The sequence below is a fragment of the Carcharodon carcharias genome, chromosome 6, assembly GCF_017639515.1.
Source record: "Carcharodon carcharias isolate sCarCar2 chromosome 6, sCarCar2.pri, whole genome shotgun sequence".
NCBI lineage: Eukaryota > Metazoa > Chordata > Chondrichthyes > Lamniformes > Lamnidae > Carcharodon > Carcharodon carcharias.
The window spans coordinates 145,684,412-145,708,718 of record NC_054472.1 but is presented as its reverse complement, the minus strand read 5'-3'; the positions used below and the strand labels follow the sequence as shown (position 1 = coordinate 145,708,718).

Sequence of the window (24,307 nt, the reverse complement as noted above, 5' to 3'; positions counted from 1 at the left end):
TAACCTACATAAGACTATGAAGACTTCATTAAGATCTACTGAATGGTATCTAACACCCTACAACAGGTTAGACACTGCCATTCAGAGTAGTGAATGGGGTCTTGGTTGGTTATTCACCATCACCCAGCACAGTTCGAGCCTTCCCAGAGCACAAGTTATTCCCCAACAAAGTTAGAACATTTTGAAATGTGGTTTTGTCATTGTAGAGAATGTCAGCACAATTCCTTTGGGGCGGTTGACTGGATTAATCCAATGTGCCTCAATTTTGTTTTGGCAATCCTGCTTTGCAATGTGACAAGATTTTATATTAAATCTCATAGTACTCCTGCCTCTCAGTTCAAATAAAAACTAAGTTGTCTTGGATAAGGGCCATAATTTAACAATGTGCCGTTGTTATATCAGTTAAATTCTGTTTCATAAAACTCCTGTGAAATACATATATATTCAAGTTATTGGTTCTGACATCCATTAAGAGGATCAGGAGTAATTTCTTCATGTGTTACTGTGCCACTGAGATCAGGAGATCTAGTCTGTATCCATGCCAGGTTAGCTGATATCAGGTGACTGGCTGTTGGCTGTTGTGATTGACAATAGTGCCATTGGGTTAGAAAGGGGTAAACTCACTCTTGGTTCCCACTATCTGATGACCCCTGCTTAAGAGTTGGGTGTTAAGTGAGGAAAGCTTTGGGTTTGTCTGTGATACCTTTGGTGACACTCTGTGAAAAATAATCACATGTTACCAGATGATTCATATGGTGCCAGGACAAGAGTTTATGCTTCAAGGAGAGGGGAGATTACTTTATTTCAAATGGAATCCTCAATGAATAGGCTGACCCAATGGTAGTCTTGAACCAAATCAGCTGCCCTTTTTGACACCCCAGGGACACTGTGCCGAATCTGTGGTGTATATTCCCTTTATTACCTTCTGTATGATGTCAGCTGGGCCTCAGGTTGTGTAAGTATAATAGGCCAGGAAGTTATGAAACTCCTTTTTGTACAATTTTTTTGCAAGCAGAAATGAAAGTGTTGCAACCGGCAATATGTGGCTTTGGGGCAGGGGAAGAGAGGTGTCAATCAAAGTTGAAAGACTAGCTGAATGCATGAGGCATTCAGCTCTTTGCAGAAAGCCTCTGATCCTCATGCACAGTACAGCTCCATCTTTATTTCCTGTTCTGATGTTTTTCTTCTTTCTATCCTTTTTTTCTTTCCAAGATACTGGCTCATACTGAGGAGTTGTTCCGTTGGGTGCTGGAGCCCCTCTTGGACCTCTTCCAGGAGGTCAATCTCTCCACCTATGCCCCCTACATGATGAGTGCCAACAGGCTATACGCCCATCGTATCCCACCAGTCAGTCTTATTGCTATAGTAGCACTCTGTCCTCTGAACCAGAAGATTCAACCCCGCTCTAGAGACTTGAGCACATAACCTAGGCTAACACCAGACCTATCAACATTCTGGGAGTTAAACTGCACTTGACCAGCCATATAAATACTGCAGCTACAAGAGCAGGACAGAAGTTCTGCAGTGAGAATTCACCTCCTGTCTCCCCAAAGTGTGTCATCAATCTACGAGGCACAAGTCCGGAGTGTTATGGCATATTTTCCACTTGCTTGGATGAGTGGTTCCAACAACACTGTTGCTGGATCAAAATTCTGGAACTTGCTTCCTAACAGCAATGTAGATGTACCTGCACTACATGGACTGCAGTTCTCGAAGCCAGCTCACCACCATTTTCTCAAGGGCAATTAGGGATAGACAATAATTGCTGGCCTTGTGGCAAAGCCCTCGTCCCATGAAAGAATAAAAAGAAGCTTCACGTCATGCCCTCTGACAAGTTTAATATCATAGAATCATAGAATTGTTCCAGCAGTTGAAGTTGTACTCTGCCAACACTCCTTGACAGTGACAGGAGGCTGTTTGGCAGCTCAGCTAAGGCATCTGGCATCTTGGTGTGCATGCCAATCAGCAATGCTGTCCCATTGAAGTCCTCATCTGAGTCCTCAGCAGCAGTACTTGTTTGCCACCTGGTCTTCCAGTGAATTGGTAAATGAATCATTCTTTCACCCTGACCTAGTTTCAGCTATTTTGTGCCCAAATAACTCACCATGTGTGATCTGGACTCTGTGCAAACTTCCAATGTAAATGCAGTGCCTGTGTCTGAGCTGGTGGCGCAAGTGTCAGATCAAATGATGGGGCCTCTTCATCAGTTCCATACTGTTGCTGCCTTTCCTCCTCCTGTGGCTGGGCAGGTGATATCTTTTGGTGTCTGAAAGTAGGAACTCAAAAGTGGAAGGTTGGTGTGAGGGAAGGGGATTGAGGTGGGAAGCTAGAGGGTCCATAGTCACATCATCTGCAGCCTCCCGATCAAGCCAGAGCAGGATGAGGGTGAGAAGTGATATAAGACAGGAAGATGCCATCATTCTCGATGTTCATTGCAACATTGGATGCTACAGACCCTGTCACAATTGGCTTGATGATGCAGAGCACCATCGCCTCTATAGGGCTCAGGAGTTGAGCATCATTGTCCTTTTCCATTTCTGCTCTGTCCCATTCTATTGTGTGCCACCTTGTTCTGCAAGAGAGAAGACAAAATGTCAATGATTGTGTAACACTGTGCTTGGGTGATGTGCCTGCCATAGCTGAATACTGGATGTATGTGGATGCAGTAAGAAGTGGGTATAAGGCTGGCAGCATTAGGTGTGTAAGGGTATCTGAGCGGTGGAGGTGCTAGGAAGTGCTGCTGAGAGTGTCATGGGGGTGTGACACATGGAGCAGTGTAAAAGGTTGGTGGTGTGATGGGTATTAGATGTCATATGAATATGCGTTTAATGACCTTGACCATCCACATGAGGTCATTAAACCTCTTGTGGTTGTTGACTTTTCTGTTCACCTGCTCCCACTCCCTTCAAAAGGTGGATCTCAGAATCTCCTGGCCCCTCATCTCTCCTCATACCTACCAATACCGTTAACGCTTCCAGTGCTGCATCCATCACTATAGATCCCTCTGTCCGTCCTGATGTTCAGTTTCAAAGGATTTTCATTGCAGCAACTTTTTTGTCTAGTTCCCCTTTAAGAGAGAGCCTGCCTTTAAGGAAGAGCAATTGTTTGTATCATTTGATTGGTAAACAGTGCTGTGTACAGAGGTCACCAACAGCATTAAGGGACAGAAATCAACATTGGAGGTGCACCAGCTACTTCTACAATCATATAGATAAGGTGGCTGCATGAAGTTTGCTTATTGCTCACCTTGGTCTGAATGGATTTGGCACATTGTGAATCGCAGCCCCTGCACCCAAAAATCAAGATAAATTCATTTCTAGCCTTTTTTAAAAATGAAACATTAAATCAGTGCCCCATCTAACTCTCCAATTGAAAAGATTCTAAGACATACAAGAACAGTAGGGGGAGTTCTCCTCGTGTCCTGACCAAAGTTTATCCTTCAACAATCGTCTGATCATTTATTTTGTTGTTTTTTGTGGGACAATGCTATGCATAAATTGGCTGCCGTTTCCTCCATTCCAGCAATTACTACAACAATAATTTTACATTTATATAGAATCTTTAATATAATAAAACATTCCAAGCACTTCACAGGAGCATTTTCAAACAAAACGTGGCACTGAGCCATATTTGGAGCTATTATGCCAGATGTCCAAAAGCTTGGTCAAAGCAAAAGTTTTAAGTCTTTCAAGAGGAAAGAGGTAAAGAGGCAGAGAGGTTTAGGGAGGGAATTCCAGAGCTTTGGACCTTTGCAGCTAAAGGCACGGCCACCAATGGTGGAGCAATTAAAACTGGGGATGTTCAAGAGGCCAGAATTGATGGAACCTAAAAATCCTGGAGTTGGGTGTAATTGGGTGGAATGGGACTGCAGGGCTGAAGGAGATTAGAGATATGGAGTGGTGAGACCATAGAGAGATAATAATCTCCTTTGAAGCCTATTGCTTAACCTGGAGCCAGTGTAGGTCAGCAGTTGTTCTTGAATAGCCTACCTTTGCTCCCATCAAAGGAAGTAGCTTTTTCTGTATCTATGCAACCTTTATCATTTTTAATACCTCAATTAGATCATCCCTAAACATTTAAACTCGAGGGATTACTCATCAAGTTTAAGCAACCTCTCATTATTTAACTGTAAACTCTGGTAACATTACGCAGGATTATTTGGATAAATGATGCTCAAACAGGCCATTTGGCCCAACCAGTCCATGCCAGTGTTTATACTGCACTTGAGCCTCTTCCCATCTTTCCTCATCTAAATCTATCATTATAACTCTGCATTCTTTCTACCTCTGCATTCTTACTCTCTCTGGTAGCAATTTCCACATTCTCAACACCCTTTTTGGGTAATGAAGTTTCTCCTGAATTCCCGATTGGATTTCTTGATGCCTATCTTATATTGATGGCTTCTAGTTATACTCTTCTCTATTAGAGGAAATATGCTCTCCGCATCCACTCTATCAAAAGCTCTCATAATTTTAAAGACCTCTATTATGTCACCTTAGGCTTCTTTTCTCGTTCTGGTGAATCTGCAATGCATCTCTTTAAGGCCAATATATCCTTCCTTACGTGCAGTTCCCAAAATTGAACTCTACTCCAGATAGGGCCATAAAAGGCACTGTACAGTTGAAGCATAAATTCCTAACCTTCTGTATTCCATCACTCATGAGGTACACAAACCTCCTCCCACTCTTAACTCCTCTTCCCACACTAAACCCCTATCACTGCCCCCCCCCCCACAAACCCACCCACCCAAACACACACACACTAACTTACTTCAGGTGCATTTGAATTGTAGGGTGCTTTCTTTTTGTATTCTTGCATAAAGTACCAAGTGCACTGCAGATGATTTTTGAGCTCCATTTTGACTCTAAGAGGGTTACAGTGTGTTTTTCTTTTGGAGCTAGAGTGACTAAATAATTGCCGCTTCTTGTTGCAAATGGTCTTATCATTTTGATGCTACTAGCCACATCCGTAGTGAAAGAGAAAGGGGGGAGGGGTGAAGAACTGAGCCATCCTTTACCTTTGATAAACTTGAGCTTCTCCAAAACTCCATTGCCTCTATCCTAACCTGTGCCAAGTCCCACCTGTGTGTCAAGCATGACCTACAGCTTTGCTTCAAGCCCACCAATACCACAAAATTAAAATTCTTATATTCATGTTTAAATACCTCACTCTCTGTCATCTCAAGCCCTACAGCCTTCCAAGAACTCTGGGTTCTTCCTACTCTGGTCTCCAATGCACACCCACTCCTTTCACCCCATTATTCATCACCATGCCTTCAGCGGTTGGCTTAAGCTCTGTAATTACCTTCCTAAACCGCTCTGTCCTTCCACCTCTCTTTTCTCCTTTAAGACCTTCCTTAAAGCCTCTTGGACCAAATTTTTTAGTCTCCTCTTATAATATCTCCTCTTTTGACTTGGAGATAATATTTTGTCTGATTGCACACCAGTGAAGTGCTTTAGGTAGTTTTCCCACATTAAAGGAATGCAAGTTGTTGGTTCTCACCTGTACCACCTGCAGTTTCTAGTTGCACTGCAACCTCCACTCAGGCTCCACTTCCTAACATTTCACGTTGGGCTTAGTATGTTCATTTTCTCACCATCTGTCCTGAGCACTGCTTCACGCTGGGATACATTTTCATATATCCAATTGGTACGTCACCTTAATGTATACTGTTAGGGCTGGCTTAACTATTGCCAAACTCTTTGGAAACAGAGGGTGTTGCAACCATTAATCCTGATCTCGTCTAATGTAAATGTATGTAGAACCCACAGCCGGGACCACTGAATAGCAATCAGATCTTCTTATCGTGTCTACGGACAGTCTAGACATGGCCCAGCCAGAACTGGGCACATTTTTGTGCCTTGTTGTTGAATTTGGCAAGATCTGCAACAGTGCAGGGTTCCTCTAGCGATGGACATTGCAGGAGATGTTGCATAGTCTGTGGCTCAGTTCCACATTCACAAGTTGTCAGGCAGGTTGTATATCCCCATTTGCTTAGTGACACCTTTGAACGACCTACACCAGTCCTAAGTCTGTTAAAGCACTTTCAGGTTGCCCAGTTGCAACTAGCTCCTGGAGGAAGGCTTTCATCTGGTAGAATTTCCATCGCTGGGGGTTATTTGAGACTGGCGAGCTGGTGATGCGGGCTTCAGATGGGGTTGATTGTAATGGAACAACACTGTTCATGAAGCTCTTCCTTGACTTTAGGCGACTGGGTGTAGGTGTATGGCCATGTAGGGGGTGCCTCTCATCTGATGTTTGATGGAGTCGCTCTTTCTTGCTGGCTACTGTTCTTATATCGGGGGAGTGATACCCGGCAGGATATATAGGCTGCTGGTGTTTGTTGGTTTTAAGCAACCTGTGATAAGTCAGCAGCTTGCATTCAGAACAGTATCCATCTTCTTAGCATGAGTAGGTCTTTCCCATGCAGGGCAGGCATATTCAGCAGTGGAATAGCAAAGAGCAAGTGCACTGGTTCGCAATGTTTTCAAGTTTGCTTCCCCATTTTGTGTTAGTGAGCTTATTCAGGATGTTGTTTTGTGCGCCATCTTTTGCCTTTGTCTTTTTGATGTTGTTCTTGAAGTTGAGGCATCTGTCAAGGGTGATTCCTAAATAGATAGGGTGCTTGCAATGCATCAGTGTTGCTCCACACCAGATTACTTTAAGGTGGCATTTGGCTTCACAGTTTCTGAGGTGGAATGCACAAACTTGCATCTTTGATGGGTTTGCGCGAAGGTGTTTTTCTTCATAGTAGGATGTTAGTCCCTCCAAGGCCTCAGAAAGTGTTTTCTCCACGGTGTTAAAATCAGTACTTTGGGCAGTGACACATAAGTCATCAGCATATATAAAACGGCGTGTGACACCATCTTGGTCATTCGTGTAGATATTGTACAGCAGCAGTGCAAGCATGCTTCCCTGAGGAAGACCATTCTTCTGAATTTGCCACCTGCTGCGTTTCCCACCTAGTTCAACATAGAACCGGCGATTCTGATGCATGCTTTCTAACACCACTATGCACAGCAAGCAATCAGATGCATGATGAATGTTGTTCCGCACTCCCTAGCACAAGGATCCTCAGGTCAGTGGTTACTTTGTTAACTCAACACAGATCAAGAATTGAATAAGGACCTTCTGTGTGTATGGTTTGTATTGTACTTATGCACATGTGGTCGTCATTCCTACCTGTACAGTCATGGACAGTAGGATCTACAACAGGTAGATTTGTGCAGACAAAGTCAAGTAGGTTTTTCCCTCATGTTGGATCTCTCAGCACCTGCTGAAAACCTAGTCTGGTAGTTATGACCTTCAGTATTCGGCAAACTCAGTAATGGTGCTACCAAGTTACTCTTGGTGATGGTCATTGAAGTCTCAACCCAGAGTACATTCTTTGCCTTGCTACCCTCAATGGCTTCTTCCAAGTGGTGTTAAAAATAGAAGAATATTGACACACCAACCAAGGGAGGGCAGTAGGTGGTAATCAGCAGGAGGTTTCCTTGCCCATATTTGACCTGATTCCGTGATAGTTCATGGGGCCCAGTATCAATGTTGAGGACTGCCAGGGTCCCTAACTGTGCACCACTGTGCCACCACCTCTAATGACTGCTGCTCATCACAGAGCAGCTACCCACGGAGGAATCTGGGATTGTATCTAATGATCATAATTATGGAGAAGTATCTACGTCATGCTGTTGTTTGCCCACTCTCCCAAATTTGGCATAAATCCCCAGGTCCAAGTGAGGAGGACTTTGCAGAGATGATTGGCTGGGTGTGGCTTTGTTGCGTTTGAATCCGATGCCAAGGTCAGTGCTAAATTGTCATTGTCCAAATATCAAACATTTAATCTCCTGAGGGAAAGATAATTAAGCAAACCAACAGAGTATTCATCCATTCTTCTATTTCTGTCTACAACCCTAGCTCATTATGCATCTTGCCTTGTGGATTATTTACTCTTCTTTTGTACCTCTCCCTATAACCGTGAATCAAATTCATAATCAAATATTTATATCGACTACTTTTGAAGGAGCTAATTGACATAATGCCAACCCTAAGTGTATTCTAGAGATCTTATTAGAAAGATAGTGTGATGATATCATCAAATTGGAAACGATCCATGTCATGGCCATAACAGGCACAGCTGGACATGTCCATATCTCAGTCAAATATAAGTACTGTTTCCCTATTGCCTGTGTGCTGCTGCTATTGAATTGGCTCCTTGTTTCTCAACATATTTAAAATTTGCGTCCTTGGCTATAAATTCTTCCACAGTCAGAGACTCTGAATCATGCAACAGGTAACTTGCCTCCTGACTCCCCAAAGCCTGTTCACCATCTACAAGGCACAAGTTAGGAGTCTGATGGAATACTCCCCACTTTCCTGGATGATTGCAGCTCCCACAACACTCAAGAAGCTTGACACTGTCCAGGACAAAGCAACCTGCTTGATTGGCACCACATTCACAAACATTCACTTCCTCCATCACTGATGCACAGTAGCAGCAATGTGTACCATCTACAAGATGCACTGCAGGAATTCACCAAGGCTCCTTAGACAGCATCTTCCAAACCCACAATCACTACCATCTGGAAGGACAGGGGCATCAGATACATGGGAGCACCACTTCCTGGAAGCCCCGCTCCAACTCATTTACCATCCTGGCTTGGAAATATATCGCTGTTCCTTCACTGTCACTAGGTCAAAATCCTGGAACTCCCTCCCTATCAGCACAATGGGTGTACACCACATGGACTGCAGCAGTTCAAGAAAGCAGCTCACCAATACCTTCTCAAGGGCAACTAGGGATGGGCAAGAAATGCTGGCCTAGCCAGCGATGCCTACATCCCGTGAATGAAAAAAAAAGCTTTGCTTTGCCCTATATTACCAGCTTGCCAATCCTCTAACCCCTCCTGAATGCTCCATTCGATTGACTCTAGCCTTTTAGAGACATCAATCCACTGGAACACTTTCTTAAAATTCTTTCTCAAATTCATCTTGTTGGCCAAGCTTTTCATCCCATTTCCTAATCCCTTCTTGTTCAATATTCATTCCTAATCATCATCTGTGATGGACCTGGGGATATTTTTTTATCTTAAATATATAAAAACATAATATGTTAAAATGATAAACATAATAGTACCTTTTTATATTAAACATATAAAAACATACATCTTGAAATGAAATTTGGATGAGAAATTAAACCAAGGCCCATCTCCTTCTCAGCTGTATTTAAAAGATCACATAGCATGATTAGAAGAGTAGAGCATTCTTCTAGTCTTCTGGTCAATATTTATCCCTCAGCAAACATCACCAAAAGTAAATGACCTGGTCATTTTATGTCATTTCTGTTCCTTCCTACCTTCCAATGCCCAAATTGGCTGCAGCATTGCCTTCCATTACAACAATGACTATGCTTCAAGAGTACTTCAGAGACTGTCAAATGCTTTGAGATGTTTTGAGGTTGTGAATAACAGTATGTAACTGCAAGCTTTCCTTTTGTCATTAAGGGTACTGTATAAATAAGTTGTTAATATAGTTGTAATAAAAATGGTAACAGTTGTATTAATAGTGGTTGTAGCGGTTGTGCTAGTTGTACATAGAAACTTAGAAAATAGGAGCAAGAGTAGGTCATTCAGCCCATCAAGCCTGCTCCACCATTCAATATGCTCATGGCTGATCCTCTATCTCAACGCCATACTCCGGCACTCTCCCCATACTCCTTAATGCCTTTTGAGCCCAGAAATCTATCTATTCCCTTCTTAAATATATTCAGTGACTTGGCCTCCAAAGCCTTCTGTGGTAGAGAATTCCACAGGTTCGCCACCCTCTGAGTGAAGAAGTTTCTCCTCATCTCAGCCCTAAATGGTCTACCCTTTATCCTGAGATTGTGACCCCTTGTTCTAGACCGCCCCCTGCCTGCATCCAGCCTGTCCATCCCTGTTAGAATTTTACTTGTTTCAATGAGATCCACTCTTATTCCTCTAAACTCCAGTGAATACAGGTCTAGCTGGCCCAATCTCTCCTCATATGACAGTCCTGCCATCCCAGGAATCAGTCTGGTGAACCTTCGCTCCACTGCCTCTATGGCAAGTATTTATTTTCTTGGGTAAGGAGACCAAAATTGCACACAATACTCCAAGGCCCTGTATAGCTGCAGTAAGACATCCTTGCTTCTGTACTTGGGTCCTGTCGCAATGAAGGCTGACATACCATTTGCCGCCTTAACTGCTTGCCACACCTACATGCTTGTTTTCAGTGATTGGTGTGCAAGGACACCCAGGTCCCTTTGTACGTCAATATTTCCCAATCTATCACCATTTAAATGATACTCTGCCATTTTGTTTTCCTACCGAAGTGGATAATTTCACACTTATCTACGTTATACTGCATCTGCCATATATTTGCCCACTCACTCTACCTGTCTAAATCACCTTGAAGCCTCCTAGCGTCCAGCTCATTGCTCACATTCCCACCATGTTTTGTGTCGTCAGCAAACTTGGAAATATTACACACAATGGAAATATTACATTTGGTTCCCCCATCCAAATCATTGATATATATTGTGAATAGCTGGGGCCCAAGCACTGATCCCTGCGGTACCCCATTAGTCATTACCTGCCACTACGAAAAAGACGCATTTATTCCTACTCTCTGTTTACTGTCTCAATCAATTCTCAATCCATACCAATATATTACCCCCAATCCTATGTGCTTTAATTTTACACACTTAGCTTTTATGTGAGACTTTATCAACAGCTTTCTGAAAATCTAAATACCACACCCACTGGTTCTCCCTTATCTATTCTACTAGTTATGTCCTCACGAAGCTCCAGTAGGTTTGTCAAACATGATATCTAGTTGTGGTTATCGTTCTAGTTATTGTCATAGTAGTTATAGTAATCTTGATGGTGGTGGATGTTGTAGCAGTTTTAATAGCAGTTCTGGTAGTTGTAGTGGTGGTTCTAGTTGATGTATTGGTGGTCGTGGTTGTTATAGTAGTTATAATTATAGTTCTTGTGAGAGTGACGTGGCTTAACAAAGCAGTATTCCACAGCCAATGCCAAGAAAAAGGAGAGTAGGGTTCCGAGGCAATGTTTTGGTGTGTGAAGCAAAGACTTATGGAATATGGCATTCAACCAGAAACCTGGGAAATCTTAGCCCCAGGTTGTGCACTGTGTGCATCTCTCATCTATGCACTTCAAAGCTGACAGTCTTCGCAGAAGAAATATCACAATATCAGATAGCAAATGGGCAGTAAAGGCATGGCCTGTGCCGTGAATGTAATTTGTGCACTGGCTCAGAAACTGTCCCCTGAGACGATGACTATCCTTATGTGTCACGTTAATTTTTGTTTGTGACCTGTCGTATTAATGTTATCTCTGACAGGGGTTGTGAAATTTCCATGTATTAAAGACCAAAAGTGCAAAATGCAGAGTTGTGAATGATTGTGCCCTCAGTTTGCTGATACGTTGTTGGCACTGATAACAATCTTGTAGAGATCTTATCACAACACGGAAAAGGTTGTTTTCGTACTTGTTTTCAGTCCAAACCCCATGTTTCTTTCTTGTATTATTCTTATATTATAACTGAACCTCATTTGTTTCTTTCAAGTTGCAGTAAGCTTCCTACCCACTCGCTTCATCCACTCTGCATCATCGCTGTGTTGAAATTGAGACTTCCCAGACAGTCTCATGTTCTAGCTGTTCTTTTCTCCAATCCGTATGACTTCTTTCCTCCATAGGTATTTCCTTTCGCCATATGATCTTAGGCTCTTTGATATAAATTTAAAGATATTTGGCAAGCGAACCAGAGTTAGTGAGATGTGGAGAAATTTTTATGCAGCAAGTTGTTATGATCTAGAAAGCACTGTCTGAAAGGGTGTAGATTCAATAGTAACTTTCAAAAGGGAATTGGATCTATACTTAAAAAGGGAAGGTTTGCAGAGTTATCGAGAAAGCAAGGAAGCGAAACTAATGGAAAGCTTTTTCAAAGAGCTGGTGCAGGCACTAGGGCAGATTGGCCACTACCCAGAAAGAACACTGGTTCTCATACTGACCCATGTAGACATCTCTTGTCTGAAAAGCAACCATTCAACACTACTGTCTTCTTTCCATTCCCTTGGCCAATTTACGTAGCCATGTTGCCACTGGCCCTTTTATCTCGAGGTTTAATTTTGCCAACAAGTCTATTATGTCCTACTTAATCAAATACCTTTTGAAAGTCTGCATATGCATCGTTAACTGCACTGCTCACAGCAAGCCTCTCCGTTACTTCAATAAAGCACTCAATTAAGTTTTTAATTCAGGGGCTGCGAGCACAAATGGTGGGCCAGTATTTACTGCCCAACCCTAATTGCTCTTGAGAAGATGGTGGTGATCAGGGTGAGAAATCATGGGCACTAGTGCTTCTCCTGTTTCTAAGCCCCTTAATCTCCCCTCCCCCTCCATTAAGTGGAACCAATTGACATGTAGCTGCTTCAACAATTCTTTGAGCTGGAAGCTGTACCAGTTGGAGCCAACTGGACTGACTTAAATCGAGAAAGACAGCCTGACTTGAGCAGCTTAAAAAATGATTGCCCCTGGATGTGGGGGAACCATTTCATGATTTTGTTGCCACAGGGCACCGTCACCAAAACAATATATGATTTGATTTACAATGAGGATATTGTCAAGGTTATTGTATCCCTGATCTGTTGTCTCAAATGCAAATTTTCTGTCATAACTAAAAATATTTTTGTAAGTAGAAACCTCTGAAATATTTGTAGCATGGTTTTCCCTTCTCAGTGATCCAGGACAATTTATACTACGTATGCCTATTAAAGGTAATCTACATCCCTTATACTCCTGCATATAAACATGAATACCCTGATAGGATTGGTCACCCAGGGGGATTCCAGAACTGAAGCACTAGCCATCCCCATGCTCGACGGCCAAGCCCCCCGCCCTCCTCCCTGCTCGACGGCCAAGCCCCCCCCCACCCTCGTCCCTGCTCGACGGCCAAACCCCCCCCCACCCTCGTCCCTGCTCGACGGCCAAGCCCCCCGCCCTTGTCCCTGCTCGACGGCCAAGCTCCCCACCCTCCTCGCTGCTCAACGGTCAGGCTCCTTATCCTTCTCCCCTCCTTGACAGCTGAGCTTCCTGCCCTCCACCTCCCCCCTCGACAGCCGAGCTCCCCACCATCCTCCTTGCCCGACGGCCAAGCTCTCCACACTCCTCTCCTCCTTGACAGCCAAGCTCCCCGCCCCCCACCTCCGCCCTAGACAGTCGAGCTTCCCACCCTCCTTCGGCTTAACGAGTCTGCACCGACATGTGAGAAACACCTGACCTACCTACCTAATCCCATCACTCTCGGTCACATCCTCCTGTTCCTCACAGCTGACCAAAACAGATGACCCTGCACTCAGAGGTGTGACCATCTTCTGGAACAAAGTGTCCAGGTATTTCTACCCCCCCTTATGTTGCGCAATGTCTGCAGTTCGGCCTCCAGATCAATACCCTGATCCAGAATTCCTCTAACTGTTTACATTTTCTGCAGACGTGTTTGCCCTGCATCGCCTTGGCCTCCAAAGCCCCCAAATAACACCTACCCTGCCATTGTTACTCATGTTATTTAGTTAATTTAATTACTTTCTTAATTAGCTTAGAATAAATCCTATGTAACTACAGTTTACTATGCTTATTAAAAACTACCACCACCTGCAACTTAAAAGTTATACATTTTAACAGATCCCTCTTCCAGAAGACCATCTCTCAACATAGTTACCCAAAAAATAGTTACCCAGGTTCATGTCCATGTAATAACCAATTATCAGCAGCGTGAAATTATTCTTCTCTGCACAGAATAGCTTGTGCTGAACACCAACCTTCTCTGTGGATCAGCAGTTCTCAAGCCCGAAGATCAGGATGGATCAAGCATTCACTATTGAACGGGCAGGCACACAAATGTTTCCTCTTTTTCTTATTGTGTGTGGATGATTTGTTTAAGTATGTGGCCCCTTTAAATGGTTTTGCACAGCTGCACTGGCTAAGTGGTCGCAGCTTGGAGGAAAGGTTGGTTCCAATGATGGATAGCATGCATAACCAAAGTAGCATCCAGTCAAAGACTTTTTTAAAATGCCCAGCATGGGCCTGAGGATCATACCGATAAGCTTCCGTTCCCAACACAGTGCATAGGGGAACTGGTTAACCCTCTTTAAAAGCAGTAAAACATGCAAGCCCATAACAATTTAAAACCATAAGTGCTGGTATGGTCAGCATTTATTTCCCATCCCTAGTTGCCCTTGATGGGGAGCCTTCTTGAACTCCTGCAGTCTATACATTGAAGATGTTCTCACAATGCTCTTAGGTAGGGAGTTTCAGGACTTTCACTCAGTGACTATGAAAGAACAGAAATATATGCCAAAGTCAGGATGATGTATGACTTGTAGGAGAACTTTGAATTGTGGCGTTCCCATTGCATGGTTCTTGTCCTTCTCGGTGGTGGGAGTCATGGGGTTTGGAATTGCTGTCAGAGTAAACTTGGCAAGTTGTCTATGACTGTTATTTGATGTAATATGAAATTGCCTTTTATAAAATGTGCATGTAGACGACGCAGGCAAAGCTGCATTTATTGACTATCCTTAGTGCTCAAAGGGTATTATGAGGTGACCTTGTGATGCAGTTCTATAATGCATCTTATGAAGCTTGCCAATTTCATCCACAGTGCAGCTGTGCTGCAGTGGGATGGATCATGGAAATGTTGATGATCAAGCAGAATTAGCAAACCTCAACCAGGGTGGTGTTTAAGATGTTAGAACTTGCCTCAATGCCCCAGGGCTAGAAAGGGCAGGATTGGACTGGTTGCGATGTTCCTTGTGGTAGAATACTGTGCTGATTGTTCTTTTCCAACTCACATGTAAAGAATGTAAATAGAGCTTCAGGAAGGGAAGGGAAAAAACTTAGCTTTAATAAAGAAAACATTGCAAGAGAATGAAAGAAAGAAGAGAATAGAAGAAAGGGCACAGAAAGGTTTGCCACACCCTTCATGTAAAGAGCTTGTTGATTCAATGAGATAGGGTTTAGCAGAGAGTGAGAGAGGAAGCGTGTCGTTAGGTCGTCTCTGTGACTCGCCACTTCCTGGCCTGTCTGTCGATTTGTTCAGAGTTTAGTATATCATGGAGTCCCGCTTTGCAGGGAGTCTGTCGAAAGCTCACAGCTCAATCATCCATCACTCAACAGCATTGTCAAACAGTGCTCTTCGCTTGAACTCCTTGGAGGAGCCACTGTAGACGGGCCGATAATGGACCTGCCCACTTCCCAGTCTCCTCCGCTGGCATCTGAGGTAATGAAGTAGTAAATTAATTTGTTTTTATTGTGGAGCCTTTCAGGAAGTATTCGAGCTGGCTTTTAAGTAGACCTGAGGCAAGTAATTTCACTGCTAGCCCCTCATAATGTCCAGGCCATTAAAACACAGTACTTGTTAAAAGCTGAAGAACTTTTATTTCCAAACTGTATATTGCCAGCCTCAAGAGTGATAACTACTTGTCTTATTGAGAAACAGAATATGCAGATTCTGGAAACCTGAAATAAAAGCTACTTATCATAACCTGTTTTTACACTAATAGGTTGGTAATCATTGATCTTCTGATTGTAGGCGGCACAGGTTAATAATTCTGTGATAATATTTGCATTTATCTAAGACCTTATCACTCATGTCTCAAAGTGTTTCACCAGATGAGTTATATGTAGGGAAGCACAGCAATTGTTCTAGATGAAGAGGTGAATGACCAGTTAACTTTTTTTTTATATAGATTATGGGGAAATATTGGCCACGAGTCAATAATTTTTAAAAATTCATTTTCTGGATGTAGGCATTGCTGGCAAGGCTGGTATTTATTGCCCATCCCTAGTTCCTTTGAGAAAGTGGGCTGCCTTCCGAATTGAGGTTGTGGTTTGCCAATTCACAGGTCAGTTAAGAGTCAACACATAGATCAGACCAAGTAAAAACTTCCAAAAAGAAATTAGTGAACCAGTTGGTTTTTACAATGATTCAGTAGCTCCATGCTCACTTTTTACCGGGCTACTTTTCATTTGTAGATTTTTAAAACTGAATTCAAATTCATGAACTGCCATGGTGGAATTTGAATTTACCTTCTTTGGATTTTTTTGTTCGAGACAGTAGATGACTAGCCCAGTGACTTAACCATTACACCACTGTACCTCTAAGGCATTGTCTGAAAACACAGGATTTTTACCGACAACCCAAACAGCAGATAGGGCATCCATTTGATATCTCAAACAAATGTGCAATTCAAGCAGATGGATTGCACAAAGGTCATAAAACAGGGATCCTTTATTCCATTGGCATCAGATCTTTATAAACAGTAACAGAAAAGCTTAACTCTGATAAACTTTTTACAATGGACATTCGCGACTGACACTCCAGATCCAACAGGATACTGTTGAGAGCTTAATTCCTGATCACTCATCAGCTGGGTGGTGGAGTTCAGTTGGTGGAGCTCCTATTGTTAATTTCCCATGACCACGTGAACCAGATTACCTTATCTCTCAGATGCGAAGAAAAGCATGTCATCTCGTGGCTTCTCGGACTCGGGGGTGCTGTCCAGGCAGCCTGACTAGGACTCCAGCAGCTGTATACCCGCTCTACTTCCACTTCATGTTTTCTAGCCACCGTCAGAGGCTTCAAGTTGCCCTATTCTTGGCCTTGGCTCTGACACAGTACAACTCACAAGTCCATGGACTTCAGCTCCTGCTGCTTGCTGCTGCTCAATCCCTCATTTCGTGGCTCTGGCTTCAGCCTGCCAAAAGCACTGCTCCCTGCATGGAGGGGTCCACAGGGGCTGACCAATTCCCTTACCCGACCCCCCTCTCCCACTATAGTCACGTGCTACACAGCATCCTCTGGATATTGCACTGAAGTGTTTAGGCCCTTCTATGGAATGCAAGCATGCAACCTTCCAGAGTCAGGAGTGCTACTAAATAAGCTAACTAAGTAAGTGCTTAGATGGATGAAAGAAATGAACTTTGTTTCTGTGGTGGTATCTGCATTCCAACTTACTTTTCCAAAGTACAGCACGGTGCTGTTTCCTGTTGCCGTCTAGTGAGCAAGAAAGGCCTCCATTTTTGTAGCATTTTTCATGACATCACTGTCTCAAAATGCCTTGCAGCCAATGGAATACTTTTGAAGTATAGCTATTTTCATAATGTAGAAAATGCAGTAGGTAACTTTCACACAGCAAGTCCCACAAAGCGCAGTGTAATAATGTACAAATTATCTATTTAGTGATGCTGGTTGAGGTATAAATATTGACCAGGACACCAGGAGAACTCCCCTGTTCCTCTGCAGATAGCGCCATGGATTCTTTTACATTCATGGGAGGTGATGGCGGAGTGGGAATGTTGCTGGACTAGTAACTAGGGGAATTCCCTGGGAACCCGGGTTGGAATTAAAAGTCTAATGATGACCATGAAACCATTGTCGATTGTCGTTTGTCACTAGTCACTAATGTCCTTTAGGGAGGGAAGTCTGTGGCCTTTACCTGGCCTGGCCTACATGTGACTCCAGACCCACAGCAATGTGATTGACTCTTAAATGCCCTCTGAAATGGCCTAGCAAGCCACTCAGTTGTATCAAACCGCTACAAAGTCTCAGAAAAGGAATGAAACTTGATGGACCACCCGGCATCGACCTGGGAAACAACAATGGCGCAAACAGCGCTGTCAACCCTGCAAAGTCCTCCTTATTAATACTGGGGGGGGGGTTAGTGCCAAAATTAGGAGAGCTGTCTCAGACTAGTCAAGCAACAGCCTGACATAGTCATCCTCACGGCATCATATCTTACAGATAATGTTCCAGACACCACCATCACCATCCCTGGGTATGTTCTGGCCCACCGGCAGTACAGACCCAGCAGGGATGGTGGCTCAGTGATATACAGTTGGGAGAGAGTTGCCCTGGGAGTCCTCAACATCGACTCTAGACCCCATGAAGTCAAACATGGTGCTACTGAGCCAAACATATGCAACGAAACCTCCTGCTGATTACCATGTACTACTCTCCCTCAGCTGATGAATCAGTACTCCTCCATGTTGAACACCACTTGGAGGAAGCACTGAAAGTGGCAAGGGTGCAGAATGTCCTCTGGGTGGGGGACTTCAATGCCCATTACTAACCGTGCTGCTAAAGGACATAGCTGCTAGACAGGGTATACGGCAAGTGATTAGGGAACCAACAAGAGGGAATAACATATTTGGCCTCATCCTCATCAACTTGCCTGCTGCAGATGCACGGCCGTATCGGCAGGAGTCACCACTGCACAGTCCTTGTGGAGATGAAGTCCCGCCTTCACACTGAGGATATCCTCCATTGTGTTGTGTGGCATTACCACCGTGCTAAATGGGATAGATTTCGAACAGATCTAGCAACTTGAAACTGGGCATCCATGAGGCGCTGTGGGCCAGCAGCATCAGCAGAATTGTACTCGAACACAATCTGTAACCTCATGGCCCGGCATATCCCCCACTCTACCATTGCCATCAAGTCAGGGGATCAACCCTGGTTTAATGAAGAATGCAGGAGGGCATGCCAGGAGCAGCACTAGGCATACCTAAAAATGAGGTATCAACCTGGTGAAGCTACAACAAACTACTTGTGTGCCAAACAGCATAAGCAGCAAGTGATAGACACAGCTAAGTGATCTCACAACCAACGGATCAGATCGAAGCTCTGCAGTCCTGCCACATCCAGTCGTGAATGCTGGTGGACAATTAAACAACCCACTGGAGGAGGAGGCTCTACAGATATCCCCATCCTCAATGATGGAGGACCCCAGCACATCAGTGCAAAAGATAAGGCTTGAAGCATTTGCAACAATCTTCAGCCAGAAGTGCCATGTGAATCATCCATCTCGGCCTCCTCCGGAGGTCCCCAGTATCAGAGATGCCAGTCTTCAGCCAATTTAATTTAATTCGCTCCACGTGATATCAAGAAACGGCTGAAGGCACTTGATAGTGCAAAGGCTATGGGCCCTGACAATATTCCGGCAATAGTGCTGAAGACTTGTGCTCCAGAACTTGCCATGCCCCTAGCCAAGCTGTTCCAATACAGCGATAACACTGGCATCTACCCAGCTATGTGGAAAATTGCCCAAGTATGTCCTATACACAAAAAGCAAGAAAAATCCAACCCGGCCAATTACTGCCCCATCAGCCTACTCTCCATCATCAGTAAAGTAATGGAAAGGGTCATCAACAGTTCTATCAAGCGGCACTTGCTTAGCAATAACCTGCTCACTGACGCACAGTTTGGGTTCCGCCAGGGTCATTCAGCTCCTGACCTCATTACAGCCTTGGTTCAAACATGGACAAAAGAGCTGAATTCCCGAGGTGAGGTGAGAGTGACCGCCCTTGACATCAAGGCCACATTTGACCAAGTGTGGCATCAAGGCATCCTAGCAAAACTGGAGTCATTGGGAATCAGGGGGAAGACTCTCCACTGGTTGGAGTCATACCTAGCACAAAGGAAGATGGTTGTGGTTGTTAGAGATCAGTCATCTCACCGCCAGTACATCACTGCAGGAGTTCCTCAGGGTAGTGTCTTCAGCCCAACATTCTTCAGCTGCTTCATCAATGGCCTTCCATCCATCATAAGGTCAGAAGTGGGGATGCGTGCTGATGATTGGACAATGTTCAGCACCATTCATGATTTCTCACATACATAAGCAGTCCATGCCCAAATGCAGCAAGACCTGTTCAATATTCAGGCTTGGTCTGCCAAGTGGCAAGTCACATGCGTGCCACACAAGTGCCTGGGAATGACCATCTTCAACAAGAGAGAATCTAACCATCACCCCTTGATGTTCAATGGCATTAACAGCGCTGAATCCCCCACTATCAACATCCTGGGGCTTACCATTGACCAGAAACGGAACTGGACTAGCCACATAAATACTGTGGCTACAAGAGCAGGTCAGAGACTAGGAATCCTGTGACGAGTAACCCACCTCCTGGTTTCCCAAAGCCGGTCCGCCATCTACAAGGCAGAATTCAGCAGTGTAATAGAAACTCTCCACTTTCCTGGATGAGTGGAGCTCCCACAAGACTCAAGAAGCTCTACATTACCCAGGACAAAGCAGCCCTCTTGATTGGCACCCCATTCACTCCCTCCACCACCGAAGCAGAGTAGCAGCAGTGTGTACCATCTATAGGATGCACTGCAGGAGTTCACCAAGGCTCCTTAGGCAGCATTTTCCAAACCCAGGACCACTACCATCTAGAAGGACAAGGGCTGCAGATAGATGGGAACACCACCACCTGGAAGTTACCCTCCAAGTCACTCACCATCCTGACTTGGAAATATATCGCCGTTCCTTCATTGTCACCAGGTCAAAATCCTGGAACTCCTTCCTAACAGCACTGTGGGTATACCTACACCACATGGACTGCAGCAGTTCAAGGTGGCAGCTCACCACCACCTTCTCAAGGGCAACTAAGGATGGGCAATAAATGTTGGCCCAGCCAGCAACGCACACATCCCATTAATGAATAAAAAAAAACCTGTAAGGCAGACAGGAAGTCGGTTTGATGTCTGACTCCCTCATTGTTGTGCATGTGCTCAAGCCTCTGGAGGGGGGAGTGAATCAACAATCTTCTCACTCAGGCAAGAATGCTACTGCTGGACCGAGCTAACACTGAAGGACACTGGCAAAGTACAAAGGGACAATGACCACAGTTTGAGAGTTTCCATTTGAGCCCTTGATCCTGGAACCATGGCATCACATAAAATGATTTATGAAGCCCTGTATACTGGTACCCCCTTGCTACTTTGAAGTGGGCCAAAAATACAATTCTTTTTATTTTTATGGAGCAATTCAACACCCTGTACATCTTCACAAGGATATTTTGCTATTCATAGTTTGGAAACCCTAACCTTCTGGTGCTGTACCAAAAATGGTCATGTGAGGCTCCAGTAACTGGATAATGGTGAAGTATCACCAGACTGATCCTGACTTTCTCACATGTTTTCCAGACTATGACTTCAGGCCTCATAATAAATAGTGCCTTAACGTTTCCACTGCACAACCACACACACCTACATGTGCTTTCCAGTAGGAGTACCTTGAGTAACAATGAGGAGCAGGAACACTCTCTGATTTATTTTATTTATGTCACCTTTCAACCCATTGATACTGAGAGCAATATGCCACAACCAACCTCTGTGCCAATGCAAATAATTAATTGAACACAGACCAGAGAGTGAAGCCTTTCTGCTCTGTGTGGTGCATTTCCACCGGGCAACCATCAGAGGAACTCTGAATCATTTTTTATTTCTGACCTTATAATTTGATTTTATAATTCTCTTGACCTGAATTTTCATGCAAACATGGGTTTGGAAGTGGGCCTGTCAGCAATATCTCGTTAATGGTTGATGTGCCGGTCTGCTGACATGCTCCTGCCTCTGGCCCATCTAGCTACCCACCCACTAGTGAAGTGTTGCCAATAGAAGTGCCAATTTGAGGGGACTTTTCATACAAGTCTCCCAATGTGGCTGGAGCCCATAGATGGAATGATGGTGGCATCACAGTGACAGGCTAGGGGGCAGCTAGAAGCTCATCCTGCAAAACAGCCCAGCATAGATCTGGTGAGCTGTGAGGGCCACCGCCACCCCCCCCCCCCCCCCCCCGCCCCCCCCGCATATAATATATATGGCCATAATATATTTTGTAACATTTATTCATCTTCAGAGGGCATTTTCACCTTGAGGCAGCCCCCCAACCCCTTATCTATAGCAGTAGTGCCACATCTCCCGGTGAGTCTCCCAGTTGCTCAGAGCCTTGAGTGCTCCCATTGGCCCTCCAGTGGACCCTGCCCACAGTCCTTAATTGCATGAGGCTTCCAGAGGGGACCTCTTAATCAGCTGCCTACTCGCATCTCCTCCAGGATCCTGCCACAGCCACTTCCAGGTTCCTCACCAGATTTCAGCCCAGCTGTTATAATCCCCAGTTGAGGTTACCACTGGACAAGCCTGATCCCAGGTTGGAACCCAGCTTGATAGATCCTAACTTTTATTTGTTTGTTTAGGTATTTGGAGAGTAGCTACTGAACAGAGTCACAGGAGTCAGGTGATCTCACTTTTAACAAAAGAATAAAACATTAAACAGGAAAGAACTAACTTTATTACAATATTCTTTCACCCACAACCATACCTTTACAGATGTGTACAGATTTGTAAGGATAATACAAGTTACAAAGCTTTCTTATATTTTAATGTTCACAGTAAATACACAGTCCATGTAAATCAATTGGCACCCTGTGATCAGACACACCACACTCTGAAACCACATGATAGATGCCACCTCAACCAGATGCTATGGATCTCCCCTCCCCACCCCCAGATGCTTGTCACACCATGAGCCAATTGGTCTCACTGCACTCTGTCTTTCATTTGAGGGTTTCCAATCTCCTGTTTTGAAGAACTCACTTTGGAATCTTTTCCCAAACCGACACTTTCTCACCAATGTCTTCTGCAAGGGTTCACGTCCAGGGTTTTGAATTCTCCGATGTTCCTCTCCCCGGGTCACCACATGCATTCAAGCTGTCTTCCACGCACTCTCTGTCACCAGCGCAGCCATCAATAGTACACCGCTGCTTCACATGCCCATAGCAAAGAGTTACAGACCTTCATTTGTTTCTTTAGACTTCCTTGCCTCTTGCAAGCTGTTCTCATTTTAAATCTGCTTTATGCCGCTTTTGTCTCTTTAAATCTGAGGCTTGGAGCCTTTCTTTCTGCTCGCTCACTCTTAACTTCACTTAACAGGGCCTTTTCCAGGTTCCTGTTCTTCCTTTGTCTGGAAAGCCTTCTTGGGACTTTCTCCTGTTTCACTCCCCTGGATTTTTGGGCCTTTTCCTTAGCTTGGGACTGGCTATCTGCCCCTTCTAGGTTGCTTCTGCAAACAGCTGTCTTCAAAGCTGTCTCTAACAGCTTCCAAAACAAATTGTTGTTTCTAGCTTTTTTTGTGTGCATGTGTGTCTATAGGAGGGACCTGCCTCTCTGGACCCCTGTTGCTAGGCACTTTTTCTCTACTCTTGTTTGCTTAACTTAGCTTACAGTTCTAAAATCCTCATTAGAAATGCAAGCACCTTTTTAAAGTGAAACTAAAACTCAACTTGACTTTTCTTAACACACATACAGAAATACAAATCAAACTTGAACATTAAAGCCAAAACTCATTCCTAACACCCACAAATACCAATATAACTTACTTAAACTATCTCTATTTCCTAACACCAGCATCAGGATTGAGACCTTGGAACTAAAATTTAGCCCACTATTTGCATTTGACATGAGACAATTTCAAAATGGCCTGCAAAACTTGTGCTCCAGCTGCTGGAATCTCTAATATATAGAAAGCTTGTGTCTGTAATAGTGTTCTGTTTTAAACACTAGTGAATTATAATAAAAATGTATTTTATATGTTTTATATATAATATGAGCCTTAATATGTGAATGGAGTAAACAAAGCAAATCTATTTTTAATTCTGGGTATACAGTATTGATTTGTGAGGATCTAGTGAATGGTTTTTATTTGCCACCAGGTCAGTTTCCTGTGAGGCTTCCCTTGCCATGGTGTACTAGACCTTCAATTTACTGCAAGCTACTGAAATCAGCATTCTCTGAATAAACTACCATTTATTTATAATTCTACAAAAATCAAACTCTACTCCATGCCTCCATTTTCTCCTCTCCTCTTGATCAAATGCTAATTGACGCTAGGAGTCCCTGAAGTGAATGTAAAAGATGCCATGGTACTATTTTGAAGAAGAGCAGGGGAGTTGTCCCGGCCAGTATTTATCTCTGAACCAATATCACTAAATTGGATTAACTAGTCATTATCAAATTGCTCTCTGTGGGACAAAAGCAAAATATTGCAGATGCTGGAAATAGTCAGCAGGTCAGGTGGCATCCATGGAGTCAGAAACCAAGTTAACATTTCATTAGAGCTGCCAGAGTCCAGGTCTAGAATCATCTTTTTCTCCCAAGCACACTAACTTATCACATCATGTCTTAAATTACTCACATAGTGTATCCCTAAGATACTATTTTCTGAAGGAGACCTGTCTGATTTGCATTTAAACGTATCAACAGAGAGTTGTTAAAGCGAATAATATAGATGCATTTAAGGAGAAACTTATGTAGGGGTGGGGAATAAATAGTTATTGTTGTACAAAGGGTTAACAGATAGATATGCTAATGTATGACATAGATGCTGATGTACAACTGACATCAGTCAGTCATGTGTTAGACTTAAGAGAGAGAG

The 24,307-nt window shown here is 43.8% G+C and overlaps 1 protein-coding gene across 4 annotated transcripts in view; it reads left to right on the top strand.

Annotated features, from left to right (window-relative positions):
- nbeal2 (neurobeachin-like 2) overlaps positions 1-24,307 on the top strand; it is a 271,817-nt gene that overhangs the window by 39,154 nt on the left and 208,356 nt on the right. Inside the window, exon 1 of one of the 4 annotated variants that reach the window (XM_041189749.1) lies at positions 15,183-15,312. The exons of the other annotated variants lie outside the window; for them this stretch is intronic. Within the exon in view, the coding sequence (XP_041045683.1) occupies positions 15,271-15,312 (42 nt within the window). The 5' untranslated portion in view covers positions 15,183-15,270. Of the gene's footprint in view, positions 1-15,182; positions 15,313-24,307 lie in introns of those variants that run through there. 4 annotated transcript variants of the gene reach the window in all.